The sequence below is a fragment of the Myxocyprinus asiaticus genome, chromosome 2 (assembly GCF_019703515.2).
Source record: "Myxocyprinus asiaticus isolate MX2 ecotype Aquarium Trade chromosome 2, UBuf_Myxa_2, whole genome shotgun sequence".
Classification (NCBI taxonomy): Eukaryota; Metazoa; Chordata; class Actinopteri; order Cypriniformes; family Catostomidae; genus Myxocyprinus; species Myxocyprinus asiaticus.
The window spans coordinates 28,292,761-28,319,804 of NC_059345.1; the positions used below are offsets into that span (position 1 = coordinate 28,292,761).

Below are 27,044 nucleotides of genomic sequence, written 5' to 3' on the forward strand. Positions count from 1 at the left end.
TAGGACCATCCCTGGTATAATAACCATGTAATATCATTCTCCAGAGTTGAGAAACACATTTCTAATATAGGCATATTAACCTCAAGCTCTGTTCCACTACATGAGCTAAAGGACAGAGCAGGTGACTTGGGATAAAGCCTTGGCCTCGTTAAGAGAGTTAGATACCTGTGGCTTGTGTTGTCAGTGAATCCAGATTTGAATCCAGATTTGCATCTAAGGCTACGTTCACACTGCAAGCCTTAGTGCTCAATTCGGATTTATTGCTCAGATCCGATTTTTTCGTTTGGCTGTTCACATTATTTTTTAAATGTGGCCAATATCAGATTCCAGTGTGAACTGGTCACGGTCCTGAACTGATCTGCATGTGCAAAAGAACAATAACAAAGACGTCACACACAGCACGCTGTCATACTGAAGTAAGCATGGAGTCTACTGAAGTCAGCGTTCATTTATAAGGTGATGTGCAGCGGAAGCCAGCGAATTCGTGAGCAGGTGATAAGGAGGATGAGTATGAGGAGAAAGAGAGCAAAACTTTCACTATGCTCTCAAACACAGACTGGTTATGATATGACCCCTCAAGGTTTGCTTGTATAGAGCTGTCACCCCAAATACTTATGGGTTCTAACACCTCACTGTCCCTCCATTGACTATTTTCGCAGCTGTCTTCCATATTCACAGAGTGACCAAAGAACTACCGGTATGTAAAATCTTTAGAGTGACTCCCACCAGTGCAGAATTGTGATGAATGTCGAGAGTGACGTGAAAGTCGCATGAATTCCAATATGACTGTTCAGACTGAGGTCGCATTGCAAAAAATCAGACCTGTATCTGATTTAGGACCACATATGGAAGTGGCCCAAATCAGAATCGAAAAGATCAGATTCCATGTGGTTTGTGCTGTTCACACTGTTATGAAAAAAGCAAATCTGAGTCCCATATGAGCAAAAAAATCAGATTTGGGCCACTTTTGCCTGCTGTTTGAATGTAGCCTAATAAAGGAGAGAACTCGGTCACTCGAGATGGGTTGACTATAGTGTGTACTGTGTAGTATTCAATTTAACATCTATAGATTATTGTCATGGATTCAAACAAATGTCTGTCTGTCATGTGTTGTGGAAAGTATTGCATAATATTGCTGATGCCTTACACCTGCAGTGACTTAACCAGAAAAATTGTTCTTTCATGATGAGTAATCCATGAATGAGATCTAAATGTCACCCTATATCTGTGCAGGCAGAGGCTGTTATTTCTGTCACATAGAATCAGTGCAGATTGTTGCCCAGCATTTATGTCCACTCTCGCACTTCCTCTTTTGCTTTCCCTCTCTTCCTTCTTCGCCACGTGAAGATTTACTCCTCAGTTTGGAATAAAGACTCCTCTGTTTGCATAGACCCTCCTCTACAAGCTGCCAGCTGCCCATCTGGGATTTCAAGCCACTGCAAATGAAAACTTAATTAGATGTCAGTAAATATTTATCCTCACAAATGCGGCCGTAATAAAAGGTCTGTATCTCATTGAGAACATTTTGCATTCTGGCTGGTTTTTAATTAAGAGTTCATCGGATTGTTTCAGAGATTTGTGCTTCTGTGATCCAGTTCCTGCTAAAAGAAATAGTTCACCCAAAAATGGAAATTATGTCATTATTTACTCATGCTCATGTCGTTTCAAACACATAGGACTTTCTGTCTTGTGCAGAGCATAAAAGGAGATATTTTAAAGAATTTCTGTACATTTGCAGTTGATAGAGTCTAACTTTTACATGTTAAAAAAGTCCATGAAACTCTTTGCTCTTTGAAAAGTCTTCTAAAAAGCATACAGTCACTTAGTATAATAAACAGACCATTTAACTCATTATTCACTCTCAAATCAAATCATTGATCAACTCATGTATACAGAGCCCAAATCAAATATGGCGGCACATCAGTAACATCAAAGCTCTTTGTTTCTACATGTCTCGTGACCAAACGTCATGACGCAAGAACTGTTCCTTTAAATCTCTGAGCTATTATCTTAAAATGAGACAGAAATCTGAAATCTGATTTAATGTTATTTTGGAACCTACATCCCTTCACTCATTAAAAGGCAGTCTTGGATGGGAACATGTATTGATAAGCAATTAAAATGGAAAATCCTGGGATTGATTTTAGAGAGCATTCAGAGGAAGGAATATATAATGTAATCAAAGGGACCAAGCAGGTTCTGTCATCAGCTGTGCTTAGTGTGAAGAAGTCACTTCACTAGCACTCAAGATGATAGAGACAAATAAAACAGAATGAGAAGGGGAGAGAAAGACTTTTCATCTCCCCATATGTTTCTTTAGTCTTTCTTCACAGTAACCACTCTATCTTACTCTATCTCAAAACTTTTTGTCTTGTTAGTGGAACCACATTTGGAGAAAATCACAGACCTTTTCTTACAGTCACAATAAAAGAATATGCACAGTTGGATACTTACTGCAAAAAAAATAAAAATAAAATAATAATATATACAGATGCATCTCAATAAATTAGAATGTCGTGGAAAAGTTCATTTATTTCAGTAATTCAACTCAAATTGTGAAACTCGTGTATTAAATAAATTCAATGCACACAGACTGAAGTAGTTTAAGTCTTTGGTTCTTTTAATTGTGATGATTTTGGCTCACATTTATCAAAAACCCACCAATTCACTATCTCAACAAATTAGAATACATCATAAGACCAATAAAAAAAACATTTTTAGTGAATTGTTGGCCTTCTGGAAAGTATGTTCATTTACTGTATATGTACTCAATACTTGGTAGGGGCTCCTTTTGCTTTAATTACTGCCTCAATTCGGCGTGGCATGGAGGTGATCAGTTTGTGGCAGTGCTGAGGTGGTATGGAAGCCCAGGTTTCTTTGACAGTGGCCTTCAGCTCATCTGCATTTTTTGGTCTTTTGTTTCTCATTTTCCTCGACAATACCCCATAGATTCTCTATGGGGTTCAGGTCTGGTGAGTTTGCTGGCCAGTCAAGCACACCAACACCATGGTCATTTAACCAACTTTTGGTGCTTTTGGCAGTGTGGGCAGGTGCCAAATCCTGCTGGAAAATGAAATCAGCATCTTTAAAAAGCTGGTCAGCAGAAGGAAGCATGAAGTGCTCCAAAATTTCTTGGTAAACGGGTGCAGTGACTTTGGTTTTCAAAAAACACAATGGACCAACACCAGCAGATGACATTGCACCTCAAATCATCACAGACTGTGGAAACTTAACACTGGACTTCAAGCAACTTGGGCTATGAGCTTCTCCACCCTTCCTCCAGACTCTAGGACCTTGGTTTCCAAATGAAGTACAAAACTTGCTCTCATCTGAAAAGAGGACTTTGGACCACTGGGCAACAGCCCAGGTAAGATGCCTCTGACGTTGTCTGTGGTTCAGGAGTGGCTTAACAAGAGGAATACGACAACTGTAGCCAAATTCCTTGACATGTCTGTGTGTGGTGGCTCTTGATGCCTTGACCCCAGCCTCAGTCCATTCCTTGTGAAGTTCACCCAAATTCTTGAATCGATTTTGCTTGACAATCATAAGGCTGCGGTTCTCTCGGTTGGTTGTGCATCTTTTTCTTCCACACAACTTTCTGTTAACATGTTTGGATACAGCACTCTGTGAACAGCCAGCTTCTTTGGCAATGAATGTTTGTGGCTTACCCTCCTTATGAAGGGTGTCAATGATTGTCTTCTGGACAACTGTCAGATCAGCAGTCTTCCCCATGATTGTGTAGCCTAGTGAACCAAACTGAGAGACCATTTTGAAGGCTCAGGAAACCTTTGCAGGTGTTTTGAGTTGATTAGCTGATTGGCATGTCACCATATTCTAATTTTTTGAGATAGTGAATTGGTGGGTTTTTGTTAAATGTGAGCCAAAATCATCACAATTAAAAGAACCAAAGACTTAAACTACTTTAGTCTGTGTGCATTGAATTTATTTAATACACGAGTTTCACAATTTGAGTTGAATTACTGAAATAAATGAACTTTTCCACGACATTCTAATTTATTGAGATGCACCTGTATATATATATATATATATATATTTATTTATATTTATATATATTTATTTATTTATTTATTTATTTATTATTCACCTTTATTGAATGGAAATGGATAAAAAATATTTGTTCCATGGGAAATTTTGTGTTCCATGTAAAACAAAAAGTAATATGGATTTGGAAAAACATGAGGGTGAATTAACTTTTGAATTAACTACCCTTTTAAAACAAGTTACATTTACTTGAGAATTACAGTTGTGTTGGATAATAAACATTCCTAAATTGTGTTCGATTTATGTTTAAAACAAGAAAAAACTATTAGACAATCAGGCAAGAAAAAATAAACTTAATTCAAGTTATATTCCCTAAAACCAAGTCTTATTATTTTACACAATTTTGCATCGCAACAAGTACATTTATTTTGTTATAAGGGTGTTTAAGTAATTTTATTAGAAAAAAGACAAAAATACAGTGCACGTACATACTTGTCTGACAATGACTGGGTCACTTGTTCAGAACATTAAAGAAGAGATGATGCACGCAACACACTGATATACACATACTCAGGCACACAGAGGGGTGTAGATTTTATGTTCATTCATCAGCAACCATTGGCACCTCGTGTCCAGCATGGCTGATGAAGTCTCTGCATTATTAACAAAGCTCTTCATACTCTGGTTCTGCAGCTGCTGTGCTGTCCTTGGCAATGCTAGCTAGCACCATGCTACACAGAGACCCCCTGTCACAGCAATAAAGCTCAACACAGAGCATCAGTGAAAACAGCCAATAACTAATTTCTTCCACTGGTCACACTTTATGGACTTTTTGAGAACAGATCTGTCCAGGCTATGAGCTCAGTATAGTGTGACTTCAAACAGCTTGCGACACCATCAAATATTTACTAGCCATGCTGCTTTTCCACCTGCTCTTCCTCTGCTGGAGCGTAGCGGAGGACGTATGATCCAGCAGTAGCCCACCATGTTGTCTGTTTGTGACCCCTGCTAAGACGAATGTTGACCTCTGTCCCCCTGCAGGGAGATGCGTTGATTTTGGCCATTGAATGGGACATGATGATTTCATTTTATTATTATTTTTGCACACCGTTGAAAGCAGGTCTGTGCTAATCTTGGCTTTTGATTCAAGTCATCTTAGATGTAATATATAAGTGCTGTTTCTTTTGTCTGAAAGCAAGACTAGCAGAGACTGTTTTTTGAGAGTGATTTAATGTATTTTTTCATGGACTAAGGAAAAATAATAGCTTTGAATTGGCAAAACTGAATTTCTTTATTCAGTTGAATACATTTATTCTTGAGTTAAATTTAGAAAATAAGCGTCAACGGTCTCTTATTCTGCTAGCGGTCTGCAACAGTGAATTGGCAGATGCAAAGCTGCCTTTCCCTGCATGAAAATCAAGTTTAAGCTGGTAGCTGTGTTGGAACATGGGAGCTGGTCCAAGCTGGTATTGAGCCAGTCCAAGCTGGTCTTGAGCTGTTCCAAGCTGGCCATGAGCTTGTCCAAGCTGGTCATGTGCTGGCCCAGGCTGGTTCGTAGCTGGTCAACCAGCTATCCTGAGGTTAACAGAGCCTGCCAGATCCAGCTCCGTTTCTGCCTGATGTCCGACTCCGGTCCTGCCTGATGTCCGACTCCCACTACTACATGTTACTTAGTGATGATGACTAACTGCATCCTGTGCCAGCAGATATCACTTCAGTCTACTATGATGGACTTCACAGAGGATGAACTGATGCCAGCACCAACCGTCAGGCATGGGATACTTTACTGGACACGGCCTGAAACTTGGACTTAAAATGGACTCCACCAGAAATTAATCTGCCACATACAGCACCTTACTGACCTCTGCCTGCATCACTTTGGCCAAAGGATGGACTAAACTCTTAAAATGGAATACATGGATAATAAATGAATTGCAGCCTTCATCAGCCAAATAACAAGAGACAATGCATCTGTTTGCACAGCTGCAGTTAATTATGTAAATTCTAAGACTTTAGTCATTAATCTTACAATTAATATAAAAGCTTTTTTTTTTTTTTAAACATTGGCCCCTAACACTTACTTAGTTTACTAATTTTAAATCTTGACTTGTACTTCACATGAATAACTAATATTGGCATTATATTCATGCTGTTTAGCCAGAGGGGAACTGGCCCCCACAGCGAGCCTGGTTTCCCCAGGGTTATTTTTCTCCATTGACCAACATCTTATGGAGTGTTGAGTTCCTTGCCACAGTCGCCTTAAGCTTGCTCACTGGGGGTCTAAATATAAATATAATTATAATTATTTTCTATTATTTATTTTAAGGTGCAATTTACAATCATGTTTTTTTATTTTTATTAAACCGCACTATTATGACTCAAAGACATTACTATATTACAGCTTTTCCTGTTAAAGCATAATTTTCTGTAAAGCTGTTTTGAAAAGATGTGTTGTGAAAGCGCTATACAAATAAAAATAACTTGACTTGAATACCACCTTTAGCTGGTGGTATGAGCAACTGGTAGCTGTTCCATGATGGTCTCCCAGCTTGGACCAGCAAAATACCAGGGGCTGGATTCATGAAATGTTCTTAAGAAGAAAATTGTTCTTAACTACCATTTTCTTCTTAATTTCTTAAGAAAAAAAATTAAGAAGAATTCTAATTAAAAAATAACATCTTAAAGTTAGGATAACCTCACAGTTGTCTTAAATTCTAAAAGGTTAGATGTTTAATGAATTTACTGGGTTCTTTCAAATGTGACGCATTCTATCATGTTGAGTCTGAAGTCGCAATGGGCTTTTTAAGTAGTAATGTCATTTTAGACCAAAACACATTTTTGACTGTTTTGTTTTTAATTATATTTTTATTTTCATGTAAATGTTATCACCAAATTCAAACAATAAATGTTGTTTTGAAGCTTCTTGGTGTGGTGACCAATCATGCTTATTCAAACGGATGTGCTGCATATAGTACATTCTCTCCGTGATCTTTAGAGTTCATAGAAACATAATAATTACAACATTAGAGAGCTGAGCCTTTCTTTTTCACCCCCCATCCACATCCCGATCGGTGTTGGGCACAGCAGAGACAGCCTCCCATTTACCAGCTTCTTACTTTCCAACATGATATAATTATAAAGCTTCCCAAGGAGAACATTTTCCTTACAGTAATTTCAACAGTAAGTTCCTCAGCAAGAACCTCTTGTCTACTGAAATTTTTGTTTCTTTTCTTTTGCTCCATTTCAAATTTAAAGTTATCAAATGGTTATCAGAAAGTAAATTCTCCTATGAGGGGTAGTGTCATTAAACTAACACATCTCACGCACTTTGTATTCCAAAAGATTCTCGCAAGATGCTTTCTACTTTAAAAAAAGGTTATTAGGTACATTTATCGTTCCGATTTACCAGTATTGAAATATTGAATTTGTTAGGCTATTAGACAAGGCAACTTCATGAGCAGGCTGATCAGACAATGTCAAAGCCTGTCTTTTTATTCTTAAGAAATGTTTTTTGAATGTTCTTAAGAAAATATTTGCGAACTTAAGAATTTTTCAAGAATTGCACTTAGGAATGTTCTTACGAACTTCTTATAATTCATCCTGAGAACTGTCTTAATTTTTTGCTTAAGAACATTTTCGTGAATCCGGCCCCAGCTTGGACCAGCTAATGAGCAGCTTGGACCAGCTAGAAACCTGCTGTTCCAAATCACAAGTACCAGCTTAAGCTGGATTTTCCAGCAGGGTTTGGATGCACCTTTATTCAGATTTTGACACCATAATTTTGTGATTATTTTGTGATGGTGCTATTTTTTTCAGTACTTCAAACTAATTAACTGGTTTCACACTCATACAGTACCTGTTTCACACAGCACACTTAAGTCGTTCTATCTGTAGAATCCTTCAGTGCCAGCCACAGTGAAACGTAGTTATAAATATATATATATTGTCAACTATTGGCATAGGCTTTTGCCGATAACTGATCACTATCAGCACTGCTTATCAGAAATTGGTCATTGAGAATTACGCTGTTGAGCCAAAACATTATGACCACTCACAGGTGAAGCGAATAATGTTGATAATCTCCTAACAAGGCCACATATCAAGGTCTGGGTTGATTAGTTGGTAAGCAAACAATCAGTTCTCATAGTCTACGTGTTGAATGCAGGAGAAATGGGCAGAAGAAAAGACCTGAGCGACTTTGACAAGGGCCAAATTGTTATGGCCAGATGACTGGGTCAGAGCATCTCTGAAATGGCAAGGGTTGTGAGGTGCTCCCGGTCAGCAGTTGTGAGTACCTACCGACGAGGAGGGACAAACCACAAACCAGCGACAGGGTGTTGGGTGCCCAAGGCACATCGATGCGAGAGGGCAACAAAGACTATATCATCTGGTCCGAACTGATAGAAGGTCTACTGTGGCACAAGTCACAGAAATTTTTAATGATGGTTACGGGAGGAATGTGTCACAACACACAGTCTATTGCACCCTTCTGCTTATGGGGCTGCACAGCCGCAGACCGTTTAGAGTGCCCATGATGACCCCTGTCCATCGTCGAAAGCGCCTACATTGGACATGCAAGCTTCAGAACTGGACCTTGGAGCAGTGGAAGTAGGTCGCCTGGTCCAATGAGTCCTGTTTTCTTTTACCTCACGTGGACAGCCATGTACGTGTGCGGGAATTGATGGCACCAGGATGCACTGGGGGAAGACGACAAGTCGGTGGAGGGAGTATGATGCTCTGGGCAGTGTTCTGCTGGGAAACCCTGGGTCCGGCCATTCATGTGGACATTAATTAGACATGTGCCACCTACCTAAACATCGTTGCAGACCAGGTACACCCCTTCATGGCAATGGTATTTCCTGATGGCAGTGGCCTCTTTCAGCAGGATAATGCGCCCTGCCACACTGCACACATTGTTCAGGAATGGTTCGAGGAACATGAAGAGTTCAAGGTGTTGCCCTAGCCTCCAAATTTTCCCAGATCTAAATCCGACTGAGCACCTTTGGGATGTGCTGGACCAACAAGTCCGATCCACGGTGGTTCCACCTCGCAACTTACAGTACCTGAATGATCTGCTGCTAATGTCTTGGTGCTAGATACCACAGGACACCTTCAGGGGTCTTGTAGAGTCCATGCCTCGGCGGGTTGGTAATGTTTTGCCGGCACGCGAAGGACAAAAAGCTGTTAGGCAGGTGGTCATAATGTTTTGGCTCATTAGTGTATTATGAACTTGTTCATTTTAAAATCTAATTTACAGAGGGGATCACAGTACAGAACATCAAATGGTGATTAATCTAAACGGAGGGGAACACAAACCTCAAAGTGTAGCTATAAGCCACTTAAATAGCTTGTATTTATCCAGTTTTACTGAATAGATTGTGTGCTTGTTTACTTGTTACTGTGTGTGGAACTTGCATCTGATGTCTGATTTCAAATGACCAACATAGTGCCTGGGACACTCTTGCTAAGTGTTAACGCGCAGCTCATGCTCCCAGTGTGAACACTGAAACAGGCCTTACTCATTGCTTTTATATTTTATAAATAATTTCATTCTGCATTACATTGAGCACATTTACATGCGCACCAATGCACTGATAACTTCCAAAAATCAGCTTATTCGAAAAATAACAAATAATTAAGCCGTTTATATGACTATACGTGTTGTGTTATACGTGCATAATCAGTGTAAGATTGTGCTTGTAAAGGCAATAGTTTTATCTAAGGTGTTTAAAAACACAAACATTTCGGTTACATGCTTTCTTCAGTGTGTGCAGTAGTTTGAAGATTAGATATAAGTTCTAAGCACTCATTTTGTATTTGTAAGTGCAGTGGCACAGTGACAATTCATAATTTTGACATTTTGTTGCATAAAGTATATGGCCTAATTATTAATGTAGGATAATGATTTTTTCCTACAATGATGGACCACAGTGTTCCTTGGTTGACTTTACGTACGTATGTTCTAATTCATATTAACAACAACGACAAAAACATAGCACACACACACACACACACACACACACACACAGCTGAAAACGCTGAGAGCATTTTATGGTCAGGGAAGTGAGTGTATGCCTGAGCCATGTGCTAAATCAACATGACTTAGTGTGACACTAAGAAAGATGAGGAAGTCCAGAGGAGAGATAAGTAAGCTGATATTCAGTAAAACAGAATACGCTCCAGGCTGCAGAGGATGTTACAAAGAAACATGATGGCTCACAGGAGTGCGCTTGACACAAATACAGAGGGACAAATAATTTAAAAGCAGAGAGCTGAAGGAATTGTTTTTCACCTAATGTAGATTAATTGACCACAGCATTATGTTTGTTTAAAATTTGGATTTGCAGCAAAAATCATGCATCCTTTGAATTATGAATATTATCTTAAAGTTTTATCATTAAAATACAATGCACACAATGGCGATGATTTAATTTGCCTTTGTACATGGTGGTAACAGATGCAGGCAATGTGTACAGTTGTGCTCAAAAGTTTGCATACCCTGGCAGAAATTTTGAAATTTTGGCATTGATTTTGAAAATAGGACTGATCATGCAAAAAAACTGTCTTTTATTTAAGGATAGTGATCATATGAAGCCATTTATTATCACATAGTTGTTTGGCTCCTTTTTAAATCATAATGGTAACAGAAATCACCCAAATGGCCCTGATCAGGAGCACAATACAACGATACTTGAACAAAAATGAGCTGCATGGTGGAGTTGCCAGAAAGAAGCCAATGACACAAAAAAGCCCGGTTACAATATGCCCGACAACACCTTGACATGCCTCACAGCTTCTGGCACACTGTAATTTGGAGTGACGAGACCAAAATAGAGCTTTATGGTCACAACCATAAGCGCTATGTTTGGAGAGGGGTCAACAAGTATTGTGCTCCTTGAAACAACCACACCGTCTTTTTCCAGAGCAGCCTGTATTTCTCCTGAGGTTACCTGTGGGTTTTTTCTTGTATCCCGAACAATTCTTCTGGCAGTTGTGGCTGAAATCTTTCTCGGTCTACCTGACCTTGGCTTGGTATCAAGAGATCCCCTAATTTTCCACTTCTTAATAAGTGATTGAACAGTACTGACTGGCATTTTCAAGGCTTTGGATATATTTTTATATCCTTTTCCATCTTTATAAAGTTCCATTACCTTGTTACGCAGGTCTTTTGACAGTTCTTTTCTGCTCCCCATGGCTCAGTATCTAGCCTGCTCAGTGCATCCACGTGAGTGCTAACAAACTCATTGACTATTCATACACAGACACTAATTGCAATTTAAAAAGCCACAGGTGTGGGAAATTAACCTTTAATTGCCATTTAAACCTGTGTGTGTCACCTTGTGTGTCTGTAACAAGGCCGAACATTCAAGGAAATGTAAACTTTTGATCAGGGCCATTTGGGTGATTTTTGTTATCATTATGATTTAAAAAGGAGCCAAACAATTATGTGATAATAAATGGCTTCATATGATCACTATCCTTAAATAAAAGACAGTTTTCTTGCATGATCAGTCATATTTTCAAAATCAATGCCAAAATTTCACAATTTCTGCCAGGGTATGCAAACTTTTGAGCACAACTGTATGTATATGAAGTCAGCTTCTCATTTAGCTGACTGCAGTACTGTATCAAGGGGACCAAAAACAAGGGAAAGCCAATAAACAAAGACAAAATGGTGTGCTGAGTTTGTATTCAGCATGTTAAATCAAAGACAATTACAACTGCGCTGCTCTGTCCCATGTTAATGAGCCCAGAACTGAATGAAGGGATGAATAAATCATGGCTCAGAAAACGCATTTGAGGCTCCGGCTTTTCACAGCCTTGTGTGTGTATCTGTGTTGATAGACCAGCAGAGCATTGCAACAAACATCAAAGCAACTAGACAAAAGGGAGCTGTAAGGTTATAATGATAGTGGTTGGAGAGAGAGAGAGAGAGAGAGAGAGAGAGAGAGAGTGTGAGCAGGAGGGAGAGAATAAGAGAAAGAGAAAAGGGAAGGAGGCAGTCAGTACGAGGCGCAGTTGAGAGACAGAGAGAGCCACAATACACAGATGTGTTTATAAGATTGAACAACCACAGATGATGGCAAGAGACAGACAGTTAGGGTGAATGAAAATAAAACAGACAGAAGTGTGACGTGACTGCGAGGACAAGACTCAGGGACAGAAAGAACAGGAACAAACAAATTAGGAGAGAAGAAGAAAAGTGGAAAGGGGGAGTGCAGCCACAGCGAGGCAGCCTAACACGGCTCACTATGTAAAGAGGATCTGTCGTGGACTGCAAGCCAAGGCTGTATGAATGGAAGAGGCAGAGGATTTCTAGACAGCGGAGGAAGAAGTGTATGTATGTGTGTTCGTGCAGGGCATGGTCGGGCTGCATGGGCTCTGTCGCTGGCATCGCTGCTGCTGTCTTGCTCGGCTGCCTCAACCCTTCCCCTGCGCTCTGAACCCATTCAACATACACAGAGATGAGCTCCAAACACTCGTCTGACTGGATCCCTTACAGGTACATCTATTGTATCCATTGCTCATGTGAGCATGGAGTTTATTGCACAAACGAGCAAGTGAGGTTGTGAGGGTATGTGTTCAGGGTTGGAGATGTGTCTTTGACAGGAGACAGTGTGTAATGAATGATTTGCTGGCAGGGTTGCAAAGGTGAACCTCTTGCCCTTGTCTTGTTTCTGTTAGACTCTTGGCTCTCTCGTGCTGCATAGTATGTAATCCAGCTTTTATAAAGCAGATGCAACTGTATTTGAATGTGAGCATGTGTGTTTGTGTATAAAGTTATTGTGCAGTTTTGAGATCTTAAATTGAGATTTTTAGTAACATTTCTTTCTGTAACTGGAAGTCTCATTTAATACCTCTAAATAATAGAGGCTTTCCTGATATAGAGGAGACTGGGGCTAGTCACATGGGGGAGTTTTCACAATGGCTTTATCTCAATTACGATAAGAGTCAAATGTTTTCTTTAGCAGAGTTTTTGTATGTTTGTGTCAAACACCTAGTTCAAAACTCATTTAAATTACAATAACTTCAGTCAATTCTTCCATTCAAAGTACATTTTCAATATCATCATTCTGGTAAACAAGTGAACATAATCAAACCACAATGGAATACATTAAGGCAATGGTCAGCTATATTGTGAAAGCAGATTTTTACTTAAAGTTTTAAATGTGTTCTTAGGACAAATTAATTTTTCATAAAAGTCAGGTCAGGGCAGATTGTTAAATGTGTTTTTTCCAGTAACTGAAACCCTGTGACTGGCAAGAGCTAACTCCAAATAATCAGTCCTCATCCTCTTTGACCTGTCTACTGCCTTTGAAACAGTTAAACACCAGATCCTCCTGTCCACCCTCTCTGACCTGGGCATCACAGGAACCACGCTTGGCTGGTTTGAGTTGTACCTCACAGGCAGATCCTTCAAGGTCTCCTGGAGAGGAAAGGTGTCCAAGTCACACCAGCTAACCACTGTTGTTTCTCAGGGTTCAGTGCTTGGACTCCTCCTCTTCTCTTTCTAAACAACATCACTCAGACCTATCATAAAGACACATCGCAGCTCTACCTGTCATTCAAGCAAAACATCAATCAACAGTGCATTAGTATCAACAATACTAACAACAACCAGGACAGCCAGGAACCTGGGAGTGGCATTTGATAACCAGCTAAACTTCAAGTCAATTCATTTTATTTGTATAGCGTTTTTCACAACACACATCAAACATTAAACAAAGATTTTGTAAGAAATGTAAGATCAATGACTAATGTCTTTGAAGTTCATCATGGATTAACTGCAGAAGTTCAACAGAAAAAGCTGTAATATAGTAAGGTTTTCGAGTCATAATAGTGTGGTTTAATAAAAAAAAAAAACATGATTGTAAATTGCATCTTAAAATAAATAATAGAAAATAATGATATTTATATTTAGACCCTCAGTGAGCAAGCTTAAGGCGACTGTTGCAAGGAACACAAAACTCCATAAGATGTTGGTTAATGGAGAAAAATAATCTTGGGAGAATCCAGGCTCACTGTGGGGGCCAGTGCCCCTCTGGCTAACATCATGAATATAATGCCAATATTAGCTATTTATGTATAGTACAGGGTAGCGCGGAGGAGGGCGGGGCCGGGCCAGAATGACGTACGCCCGGACCCCAATCAGCCTGATGAGGCGAGCGAGGGATAAAGGTGACCGTAGATGGCAGTTTGAGAGAGAGAGAAAACTACAGGCAGCTGCCCTGTATGTGTTTATGTTTGTGTGTTTTTGTTTAAGATTATCATTAAACTTAATTTATATTGTCCAAAAAAAAAAAAAACAGGTGAGGGAAAACCAACATGGAGCAACAGCGAGAGAGAGAGAGAGAGAGAGAGAGAGAAAAAAGAAACTCATTCACCGGTTCTCTGATGTGCTGACGTGTTGTCCTCGATCACTCCTCCACCCTCTCAGGCGGATGACAGCCGCTCCTCTCCGGGTGGACCGGAGTCAAACCTCTGACCCCCAGTGGACAGAACGCCCCTCCACATTTCTGGCGACCCGTGGGGACACTCCTCCGCCCCTGGCAGTGGCTCTATCGCTCCAGGCGGTCGGGGAGTCGATTCCCTCCTCCCCTCGCGGATGGCGGTTTTCCCTTGACCCCTCCACGTTTCTGATGGATGGCAGGGCACTCCTCCGCCCCTGGCAGTGGCTCCATCGCTCCAGGCGGTCGGGGAGTCCAGCCCCTCCTCACCTCGCGGATGGCGGCTGTTCCCTGCGTCCGGGCAGTCGGTGTACTCCGTCCCCCAGCGGATGGCAGCAGCGCTCCCCTGTGTGGATGGCAGTGTCGAGGACTCAACGACGGGCATCCATCCTGCCTCCCGGGTTGCGGCACCAATGTAAAGGGGTTATAAGGGAAAGGAGGAGGAGAGAACCGGCTTGACAATATAAATAAAGTTTAATGATATACTTTAATAAAAACACACAAACATAAACACATACAGGGCAGCTGCCTGTAGTTCTCTCTCTCTCTCGAACTACCGTCTCCGGTCACCTTTATCCCTCGCTCGCCTCATCAGACTGATTGGGGTCCGGGCGTGCATCATTCCAGCCCGGCCCCACCCTCCTCTGCGCTACATACAGGTCAAGGTTTAAAATGAGCAAACTAAGTAAGTGTTAGGGGCCAATGTTAAAACAGAAAGCTTTTGTATTAACTATAGGATTAATGACTAAAGTCTTAGAATTTACATTCTTAATTAACTGTGGAAGTGCAAACGGATGCATTATGCTTTGTTATTTGGCTGATGAAGGCTGCAATTAATTTATTATGTATGTATTCCATTTTTTGAGTGAAGGCGAGAGGGAGAGAGGGTGACGTGATAGAGGGAATTCCCTGCATTTTGAAAGTGAAACATGCTTGAATTATTAAAAATGTGGAGGTGGGCTGGCTGACTGACTGGGAGTGAGAGATGCTTTGCCGAAACAACGGTGCAAAACACAACGTTAGAGATCTTTTATGTTATTATTAGAAGTGTAAAAATCTTTTCGGTAATTATGAATCTGTGGTGGGACAAATTAGACTGTGGCTGACCGCCACAATCTAGGTAATTAATGGGAAACACTGCTACAGTGCACTGCGAGAGTTTTCTCTGAAAATAGTATTTGCTCAGGTGGTTGCTGGGGCTTTTTCTTATATTAGATTGCACTGTAAGGTCTGCTTTGGCCATAACACATAGAAGTGCATTATTATCAAGGTAAGCCATAGCCAGGTCCAGATTTCTTTTTTTTTTTTTGTCTGTGCTGATTTTTTAAAGAAAATCTTCAGAATTCTACAGAGGGGATTTAAACATAGCAAAATATATTTAAATGTACCTGAGAGTACAACACTGTTATTGGTAGCTAAAAGCACCATGAAATTAGCCAAAATATTTAATAAACAAACATGCAAGGGATGGGAAATGCGTAGAACTTTTATGAACGTCAGATGTTGCAATTCTGGGGAAATCTGCTAAGTTCTGCGTGCGCAAATTCTGTCTGGGCCTGGCTATAGCCAAATCAGGGACTGGCACAAATTGCTTTCTTTGGTCATAAGTTTAAATAAATCCACACATAGCTAGGCTAAGTTACTAGTTAAATACGCTCTTGGCTTTCCTGGTACAGATACACATCATGAGTCAGGTCACCAGTCATTTTAGCTATTTGGCCGAGCAGGCCTAAGCACACATAGAGATGTACTGTAGTTCTTTAGCATTATGCCATTTGGCCAAGCAGGCCAAGGAAAACCTAGCTAGCATACAGTTGGTGCACATGGCTCTTCGGAGCAGCAGCAGTACACAAGTCTTAGTGGTAGATCTGCCTGTACGGGGGGTTTTGTTTTGTGTTATGCGTTTGTGCAGCTTCCCTGCTTAGTAGGGGGATTTAATTCATTTCTAATTGTACAGCAGCATGTCATACATGCTTGATGCAGCATGCCTTTTGTTTTTATAATTGTGCAGCAGCAGTAGCATGTCTATATTCTTAACTCAATATGTCTGTATATGTTCTAGTAGAAGCAAGTCTACATACTTTCGCTGCAGCAGCAGTGTAGCAGATCTAGTCCACCTAGACCAGTGTTTCCCAACCACTGTGCCGCAGCACAATTGTGTGCCTTGAAAGATTGTCAGGTGTGCCGTGGAAAATTATCAGAGTCCACAAAATAAATCAGGGCTCCGGACTGAGACTAATTTTCCAGCCATTTTCCCTAACAGTTCGATTAAACATTGCAAGAGGTCACGCTGGTGCAACTACAAAGTTGGTTGACTCTCTGACTGTGCTCTGTCATTTTTTTGTTCTGTATGAGATATATCAAAATCAATGTTCCAAATGCGAAAGGAAACAGCTTTACCCGGATCAGTCAGCGATGCTCAATGGACAGATCAGCGCAGAGACGTGCATTTACACGTGGACTGGTCTCGAGCGCAGATCATCATAAACAGAGCTGCGAGAAGCACGGGCTGGGTCATGAATTCAGCATTGATTATTTGTTTAAAACCTCTATGAAAGCCCATAATATGTCGATAATTAAACCAGTTTAAAATTGGATTAAACGGCCCCAACATTCTAAACAGCACTGAAAAGGAATAAAGGAGAAATCTGCACAATGAACAGACAGGAATTGTAAGGTTTCAATCAACACACAACAGACATTAAAAATATATATATACCATGAACTTATATCAATATAATAGTGAGAGAATACAATTTAATTTCTGGATGTGTTTTTCTTATGAAAAATACCATAATTTGTTTTATGGTTACTGCTGATCATGGTTATACTTATACTTTGGTTACTATGATCTTATTGCAAATGCCACAGTTAAAACTATGGATACAATGGAACTTTCCTTCTGTGTAAAATCTTTTCTAATGTCCTCTAATTGTAGAAAAATACTTTGTTTGTCTTCAGATGACTGTATTTTAATCATCAAGATCCTGATAAAAAGAAAGAAACCGTGAAAGAAAACAAAATTTATTTCAGTTGGACCGGTGCGACCAACTCAAGTGCTGGTTTTGACCATTTGTAGAATTTAACACCGGTGCTACAACTCTTAAATGTTAGTCTGGAGCCATGTCAATAAATAGATAATAAAAAAAATATTTTCTGTGGCATTGCAAGAATTAATTTGCAAGAACAAATCTAAAAATAAGAAAAGATGCAAATTTGTTGTTTTATTCAGTACCCAATTAGCACTATTGCCACCTGTGATCTCATTATACACCGTACCTACATGACTTCATTTTTTGCATAGCCGAATTTCAAACATTATGAGTAAACACGCAACTAAAATGGACAGAAATTCTTGAAAAGGAAAACTATCAATGATGGTTATGTGGGACAGTGGGATAGAGGTGTGCCATGGGATTTGTTTAATTGTAAAAAGTGTGCCGTGGCAGAGAAAAGGTTGGGAAACACTGGCCTAGACCAATATCTTTTAAATATGTCATACCCACATTAACATGCTAAATCTTTTCGAGAGTTGTCATAACTGAAATGCTTTAAATTAATACAATTTATCAATTACAATATTTGTTGGCCAAAAGAATGTTGTGATACCTTTTCCATTTTTGTTGTACCATTAAATTTTTTAATTTTTACATTTTGCTGAAAAGGCTATAATAGGCTGTTTGGTGCAGGCATTTATATGAAGTGAGGCATGGATTTTATTTTTATTTTTTTGTGGTGGTTGGTTGACTTGGGAACGTGTCCTCCCCAGTGTTTTCAAGAAACCCACGTCACTTGTTTAGTGACAGGTTCCAATGTGATAACTTATAGTGAGACAACATGTCCCGTTATTAGAGCAAATTTTCACAAAAGGCCAACACGTGTTCAGTTAACAGTATCTTTTTCCTGGGCATTAACGGTGAAAATGTTCAGTAGCTTTTTTGTAGTGAAGACTTTAAGTTATGCGGCTATGCAGAAATTGACCTGAGGAATATTCACTAGAGTACAAAATTTGACAACTAGCCACGGTCTCCCCTTCCTCATCAGGTTCATTTTTCATCATCTAACTGCTTCTGAAAGTACTTCCTCCTTTAGTAACTTTTGCATCATATTTTTTCAAATCCTTGTAATTTTTATATGGTTATGAACAGTGATTATCAGTGTAAATCAGCCACTGATTTTCCTAAGGTTGAGAATTATTTTTGCTGTATGAGGCCATTTTGCCTCTGCCTCACCTATTGCACAAAGCTGCCTAGAATTGTTCCCGGCAGGCAGAAGAAGCCCTAATCCCACCTCCATCCCTGTTCCTAACCAAATAGAGCCTGTAAGGCTGAGTAGCCTGCCAGGAACAACGTCAGGCATGTTTCTCCCATCGCACGCTGCCAATTGGAGAAACCTCATAGCCATGGCTGCACTGTCTCCTCCACTCTCTCATTGGCTCTTGGTTGCTATAAGTTACAAGCCCACTTGCCTCCACTCTTATATTAAAGGATTGCTTCAGGGAAAACTTGCCTCCTGTTGCAGAGAGCTGAAGGTACAGTTAAACCTACCCGAGAGGGTGTACGACTGTCTCTATGGAGCATGTTCTGTTTGTGAATATCTGCCCTCTCCCACACCCCGATTTCCTGTGTGTGAGGTCTGTGATTGTGACTAAATTTCAGAAATGTTACAAAACACTCTCTTAAGAGTTCTGTAGACGCTTGAGGAGCTGAAGGAAACTAAAATGAAAGGTATCACTCTGAGAGATGCATAGATGAGTCATATTAGTTTTTTCTGTCTGTAGGAAAGCAATCACAAATGAGATATCTTTAATATCTCACTTGTTAAAGTGAGACAAAAATTAAATTAAAAGGGGAGCAGTTTGAGACTTTTGCTTAAGTCTCCTGAGGAAAAGATTACAGTAATCTCACATGTGTCTCCTTTAGTTTTAAAAGAGATGTCAGCAATGTCACAGACTGTGTTCAGACAGCCAAGACACCAAAGTCAGCAATCAAAAGTAAGAAATTTCAATATGAACTGATTTCTCAATAGAATAATCAAAGATTAAATTATCTGAGCTGTACTATACTCATCACTTTTAATGCTTCATTTTTCTTTCTCCTCAGGAATTTTAGGAGAATCATATGAGACAAAGTTGATACTTAAATGAAATTAACTGTTTAATCCATTAAGCCTCCTGTGCAATGATAGTGCAACCTCTGCAATTTGTTCTAAAGGGCTGTGGTTAACGGTGAAGTGAAGGCTGAATTATTCTTCCAGTATTTGATTTTAGACAATGCTTGCTTCCAAAGAAGAAAATAGGTCAATAATTAGGGGAGCAACACTTGGGCAGCCTGGAATTGAGTGTCTCGCTTATAGGCAGAATGGTAATACTGCAAGATTTGATCTCAGCCTTTGTGATAGCAGCCCAGATCCTTGTGTTAACCAGCCTCTGTTTCTGATTAAGGACTAGAGAAATAAACAGCAGTGGCAGCAAATGGGTCTGTCCTTCTCTGATGTCCCCTTCAGGCATCAGGGCTGCTGGGCCTTTCATGCCTGGTTTCCTGATGTGATGAGCATCTCCTCCTCTACAGATGGGGCCTTTTATGACAAATGTATGGAGCCCAGAGATCATGCTGGCAGGGCAGAGGTTGCCTCAGCTGGACATTCTGCATTGCAAACACTCATTTAAGAGCCTTGGTCAGTTTATTAGACAGCCAGTCTGCCCTGGTTGGTCACAGCACCTACACACACACACACAGGAAGAGGTTAAGGACCTCTATTATCCACAAACATGGGATGACAAGTACCATTACCCATGTTTTTAATTTGAACACTTTCATGCTGGCATGCACATACACAAAGAACACATGCTGTTTATTACACAGGATGTACTCACATTATGTACACATATTACTCAAACGTCTGTCAATACTCTGACCATCTGAGTCAGATGCTCTCTAAACAACATCACCATTTGATTCTGATGTAGATGAATGTGTACTATCATGAAGGAAGAACTGAGTTCCTCTTTCAATCAAGAAAATGCTATTAAAAATAAGTATTGATAATTCAATCTTGTAAAAAAAAATATATATATATATATTTATTGATTTGTTCCTTTCAAAAATGTCTTTGGAGACACTGAAAATGAACAATTTAAGTATTTTGAAGCACATCACATGACTCAATAAACCGTGTTTTTCATGAAAAGAGAGAATCAAAATAAGAGGACCAGGCACAAAGAAGATGAGAAAGAAAGATGTTGAAAAAAGAAGATTTACATAACTATATAGAAACGCTTTAAAACCACCATGATATTGACATTGACCTTTTCAATTCATAAACCAAAATAGCATGGTGTAAAGAACACTATGAACAACACTCATTCAGTCTTAAAGGGCTAGATCACTCAAAAATGACAATTCTGTCAGCATGTACTCATCCTCATGACGTTCGAAACCTGTATGATTTGTTTCTTCTTCCGTGGAACGCAAAAGGTGAAGTTTAAGATATTCATGCTGTTCTTTTCCAAGTTGTCAAGCTCCAGTGCACAATATTGCAAGTCTTCTGAGGCCATACAATAGCTTTGTCCGATGAACAGAATTAAATTTAAGTTGCTTTTAGCTCAAAATCTCGCCTTCCATGTGTTCAAGTTAACTGATACACAGAGAAACATCTTTGTTGTTATATAATTAATGTGCATAAGAACAAGAATTGGTTAATTAACTTAATTGGTTCTCATATGTATCGTGATGTACCATGTTTGAATGTGCACAAGCTTTGAAGCAGTTAAAAGTACAATATGGATTCCAACATACACATATATCTGTATACAGAGTGAATTGTCACTGTCGTCAGTGAAATTCTAATGCACATTTCAGGCAGCTGTCAGAACATATCAATTTATCTCTCATACCTAATTTAATGAGATTGTTGACCCTCATTATAACAGCTCTGTTTTATGTCATTATCCTGCAGTCTGATGGGAACTGACACCATTGACTGCTAACACTAGGTGTGTGTTTGTTCATTTATGCGTTTTAGCTTCAGCAGGGAATTTGTAATTGTGTGCAAATGAGTGTGACTATTTCTGTATCCTCAGGCTTGAGTTAGTGTGAGTGCATTGAATGAATGTGTGAGGGGGCATGTATGTTCGTGCCCATGTGCTTGTGTGATAAAAAAAGGGGTGTCAGTGTTGGCAATCCATAGAGAGTGAGATTTCTCAGGTTTAAATAGGAATGGAGAGAGTTTGGGTTTTCTTCAGCTGGGTCCTGTAGTCTTTCTTTGAGAGCGAGAGATTGTGTACTCATAAAATCTTGCTGAAAAGATGAGCATAGACCAACTGGTTGGTACTAATTTGGTGCTGGTCTAGCTGGTGAATCAGCACAGACATGCTGTTCACCAGCAAAACATAGCTGTTGAAACTGACCAACATGGTCTTTCTGGAGAAACTAATCGACCAAGAATGTCTTGGTTATTTAAGGTACTGTAAGCATTTTATATGGAACAGCATACAGAAAATGTCCCTACTGACAATTATTACTGAAATTGGTGTCCTGAGATATCACACCTGTTTTTGTAGCTTGGTTTCCATCCACATATTTTTATGCATATTGTGTGATATTGCATAAAAAATGCTTAGAATGAAAATGTGCAAAAAAAGATTTATTCGTTAAGAAGACGTGCATAAACTATGATAGAAACATATTTATCGAATATTTCTATAATATTGGTATAGGAATATAGCAATATGCATAAAAATAGTCATAGTATTGCTGGTTTGCTTGTCAAAAAGCCTTGTTGGATCACCAGCACACCAACACGTGTTGTGTGCCAGCATTCAAAACACAACAAATGCTAGTGACCAGCTAAGCTGGGTATACTAATATAATGTTGTGCATTACAGAAACCCTCATTCACACCAACCTTGATCTCTCACTCTTCTGCTCCCCCACATGACCCACCACTTCCACAGAGGAAGCCCTCCATTGCCATTTATTTATCAAAATTTTTGGCTCAGCAATATCAGGAGGCACAAATGCATAAGGGGATCTGGAGTGAATGTGTCATAGCTGATTAAAGCAAAGGAGAGGGACAGGCAGAGTAAAAATGCCTCACCAAAGACCTCTTTCCTCATAGGACCTGAAAGAGGACAATGAGTCAGAGGCATATTTACTACTGCAGCAGTGTCTCTCTCCTTTGAAAAATTTATATTTATACATTCTATTTTATTTATTCTGTTCTGTCCATATGCTTGGCTTTAATTAATGGGGATTTATGAATTTTTAACTTGGCTGTTTTGTCCGAGGAGGCAATGAATGGGTCTGGTGGAAATGGACAGACTAATTACAAAGTAAACAACTCACTCACCCAGACAGACATGAATTTCGTCCTTCAAAATTACCATGATATGATCTGTGAGTGAGCTTGTTTTTTGCGACTACTCAGTTAAATTAAAGAAGCCAGTAGTAATAAATTAAAGCTACACAATGCTTGTTACTGTATGTTATACCATATTCCTTTAACTCAGAAACATTTATAATTATATTTACTTTGTGTAAACAATAGATAGATATCCAGACAGATAGATAGATACATACATGCATACATACATACATTCAAACAGTCTATAGATATTCAGAAGTCCACCACACACCACTGATTTGAAGTTATGCTGAAAGATATTTATGTCAGATGCCCAATGCATGTATTTTATTTACATTTTTCAATGAAATCTCTGATGCATGAAGTAAAATAAATTTGTTGATAATTGATGTCATGCCCTGTCCAGCAAAGTAGAGTCTTGTTCTGTTTAATGAAAGACATGAACATGAGGGAATTGTTTGTGTGAAAATTGCCTGTTTTAAATCATCGATAAATGCATCAGAGAGATGCATTTTGCTTTTGTTTTATGGTTTTCTTGACACTGGATTATCTGTGTACACAAAATGACCTCTAGTAAGACAACCACAGTTTGTTTTGAATTGTATCTCTGTCAGTGCTTATCTTTCTGTGGCATTCTGAGGTGCAATCTTTTTTGCGAGTTTTTCCCATTAATCTTGTTTTTGTCCTTCTGCAGCACCTTGGATGATGAAGGCACTAACCTGCGGCAACAGAAGCTGGACAGACAGGTGAGTTTTCTTTCGAGAAGAGCCTTCTGTATGCACTGCTTAAAGAAACCATTGGAAATGAGAAATAGAAGAATGACCAAGAGATAAACGTCAGGTTGAAGGACAATGAGAAAGAAACCATTGAGACTCACTAAATTACACAATCATATTCTCATGACATGGCCAGCAGCTATATCACCCTGTAGGTCTAGACTGTTTGCCTACTTAAGTTAAGCAGGGCTGAACCTGGTAATTACCTGGATGGGAGACCTCCTGGGGAAAACGGAGGTTACTGCTGGAAGAGGTATTAGTGAGGCCAGCAGGGGTTGCTCACCCTGTGGTCTGTGTGGGTCCTAAAACCCCAGTATAGTGATGGGTACACTATACTGAAAAAAGCCACCATCTTTCAGATGAGATGTTAAACCGAGGTCCTGACTCTCTGTGGTCAATAAAAATCCCAGGGTACTTCTCGTAAAAGAGTAGGGGTGTAACCCTGGTGTCCTGGCCAAATTCCTCCCATTGGCTCTAATCAATTATGCCCTCCTGATAATTCCAAACCATGAATTGGCTCTATCACTGTACTCTCCTCTCAACCAACAGCTGGTGTGCAGTGAGCTTACTGGCACAATGTGGCTGCCGTCGCATCATCCAGGTGGATGCTGCACGCTGGTGGTGGTGGTTATGTAAAGCGTTTTGAGTGTAGTGTCAGAAAAGCACCATACTGTATAAGTGTAATGTTAATTCATTAAATGTATAGAAAATACTTTGAGAACTTTCTGTACACCATCCCATTGCCTTCCCTTTATGTGCAGTCACTTCAGTAGAATTCCTCCAGACAGCCTTGAAGACTAATGCGAGCTTTGTCATTCTTTCAGTAACTGACACAAGACTTGATTCTCTGTGGTCTTCATTGTCTTAGTAGGGAGTCTAATGAGAATAGAAGGGGTCTTTGGAAACATTCACAAAGTTTTTAGACAGTCCATGTTGGTTAATCATAATTCTTAAAAAAAAATAATAATAATTATACGCAAGACTTTGAGTTATTCTTATTATCCACAAGCATATTATGTGAGTTTCCACAAATTTCTTTGGAAAGATTTTTTGAACAAAGTGTTATCAAAAGGATAACTCTCCTAAGTCCTGATTTTTTCTTCAAAGATAGGCCCAAAAGCCCAATCTTCAGAATACATTCATTTTGAGATTTACTTAATAATTTAATATCATTAGAAATACATCTTCAGTTTTAACTAGCAATAGCCAGACTGGAATTATTCATGCAGAATTAGTTGATTAGCTCTCAAATTTCATACAGATATACTGTAGCAAGATTCTGTGATACATTCATTGTTAAAGCATCAGAGCTAGGACAGATTTGGGATAATGTTTGAGGAGAGAGAAAGAGCATCTATCTTAGCCTTCATGTTTTTTCTTAGATAAAACTTACATCTTAAAATCTTAGTCTGTCATAGTCCTGTGTCTTTTCAGCTGTCCAAAATGACTAGAGATGGGAGATACAATTTTAATGAGCTGCAAACTATAGGAACACAAGCCTCCATGTTCCTGTGAATCTGCAGTGAGGGTGTTGTGAGGAAATCTCTTTGAGGGTGCTTTGCATCTGTTTGTCTGCTGTTGTGCTCTATACACCAGAAGTTATTGCAGCTGGATAGAGAGAGACAAGCATAATTTGCTCCATATCTCAACTCTAGCCAATAGATTGAGCCCACAACACTCGGATGCTCTTTAATGAACCTCCCACACTCTTTGGAAGACCACAGGGCCAAATTACCATGTTTATTGCCTGTCTGCTTTGCATAATAACCTTGAAGGAGCTGAGCCTGAAATTGTTGAGCGTCACCTTAGCCAACCTCTTTGTACTCTCTATGGCTTCAAGAGTCTTTGGACACTCCATTTCAATGAATTTTAAGGTGCTGTGCAAGCACATATTCAAAGCTATCTATGTTAATAATACTAAAAAATGTTATGGCTTATAGAGGAGATGAAATGAGCCCAGTCGGTGAGTGTGCTCAAGCAATGTGTTCACAGATAAACGACTTTTATAAGGACATCAATATAGAGATCTTTGTATACTGCACAAAGGCATGTTTCCCTAAGCAACAAGGTACCACTAACAGAACAAGCTGTGAACAGAAACCCATGGGAGATGCAATCATATAGGAATATGAAGCATTATTAAAAACAGATGAATTCATTATCTCTCTATAAGAGAGATCCAACTTATAGAATTATAGCCAGCAAAACAAGCCTGCTGATAGCGTTGTGTATTTGCACACGCAATATGCATAGTTTTTGCACTCGATTCACTAAATTGATTATGCAAATTAGGGAAAGGCACATACAAGTCACAAAAAATCAGTGCTAAAGACACTTAGTATGACGCAATTCCCCCTCCTTGCAGCCTAGTTCTAGGTGTTGAAGGATACAGACTACTGCATTCTGGCATACATTAGTGGGACTGTATAGCATCACTGTCAAGCACCACTGTGATGCTGGCATCTATATTAACTCTTTAAAATTCCAAAAGTGTGATCGACTACACTGTATGTCTGGATATATGCCAGTTATAACACTCATCACCATCGTTTGAGAATCTTTTGATAAATTACTCCTGTCATGATCACACAAAAATGTACACATACTTCCTTTACAAATACAGTAAAATTCAGTTGCAGACAGTAACCTTACGACTTTTGTGAATGAAACACAAGCCAAGGTAATAAACAATAGAATTAACACAGAAAGTAGTAAACTCATCTGCATTACATACAGAGTGCATGAGCTACATCGCATTTATATTTTGGTCTTTAATTCCATGGTATTAAAGGTATTTTATTGCGGGTAATGCTTGCATAATCTGTGGTAATGTTCTGGAGGCTCTTTTCTTTTGAAGGATTTTCCATTAGCACACTCACCCAGTGTTATTGAAGTACTGAGTGTTTCTGCCTGACTGGATAGCCACCATCCAAAGCAGACCATGCAACTCTCTTGGTACAGGGATTCCTTAAATGTATAAAGGACTCCAGCTCTGGAATCTCCTCAGCACTCTTGACTTGAGCTTTACATAATGTCAGCTTGCTGCCAAAGTGAAGAATGTTGTCTGGGGAAACCCATGCTGTGTAAACATGTGTGTAAAGGGCAGGAGTGTTGTAGTGGCTGGTTTTAGCTCTGAGACGCTGAAAGTTTTATGAGGGAGCGACACAGTCCCTGTGCTCTAGATGATTCTTTCTTTGACCCCTGTGATGTTGAAGCTCAAAGATTTCCGGGTCCAAAGATGTGATGTGTTACATCTCACTTCAAACATTATTTCAGTGCTCATCAATTATTGTTACAAAAGAAGTTAGACTATTTTATGTCTTACTCTTTTCATAGATAAATGCTGAAATCTCATTCATTGTAGGGAATAATAATGCGTATACTGACCAATGCTAGGGACAAATTATAAACGTTAAAAATAATTATGAAATGTGACAATTATTAAATAATTACA

At 39.4% G+C, this 27,044-nt stretch overlaps 1 protein-coding gene across 8 annotated transcripts in view; it reads left to right on the top strand.

Annotated features, from left to right (window-relative positions):
• Positions 1-27,044, top strand: part of LOC127451997 (tubby protein homolog) — a 108,419-nt gene that overhangs the window by 47,496 nt on the left and 33,879 nt on the right. For 7 of the 8 annotated variants that reach the window (XR_007899191.1, XM_051717137.1, XM_051717114.1 and 4 more), the window contains one exon: positions 23,509-23,560. Coding sequence is in view for 6 of the 8 variants with exons in the window: in XM_051717137.1 (XP_051573097.1) it covers positions 23,509-23,560 (52 nt within the window). In the remaining 2 variants the exon portion in view is untranslated. Of the gene's footprint in view, positions 1-12,041; positions 12,506-23,508; positions 23,561-27,044 lie in introns of those variants that run through there. The other variant, XM_051717131.1, reaches the window with a different exon arrangement.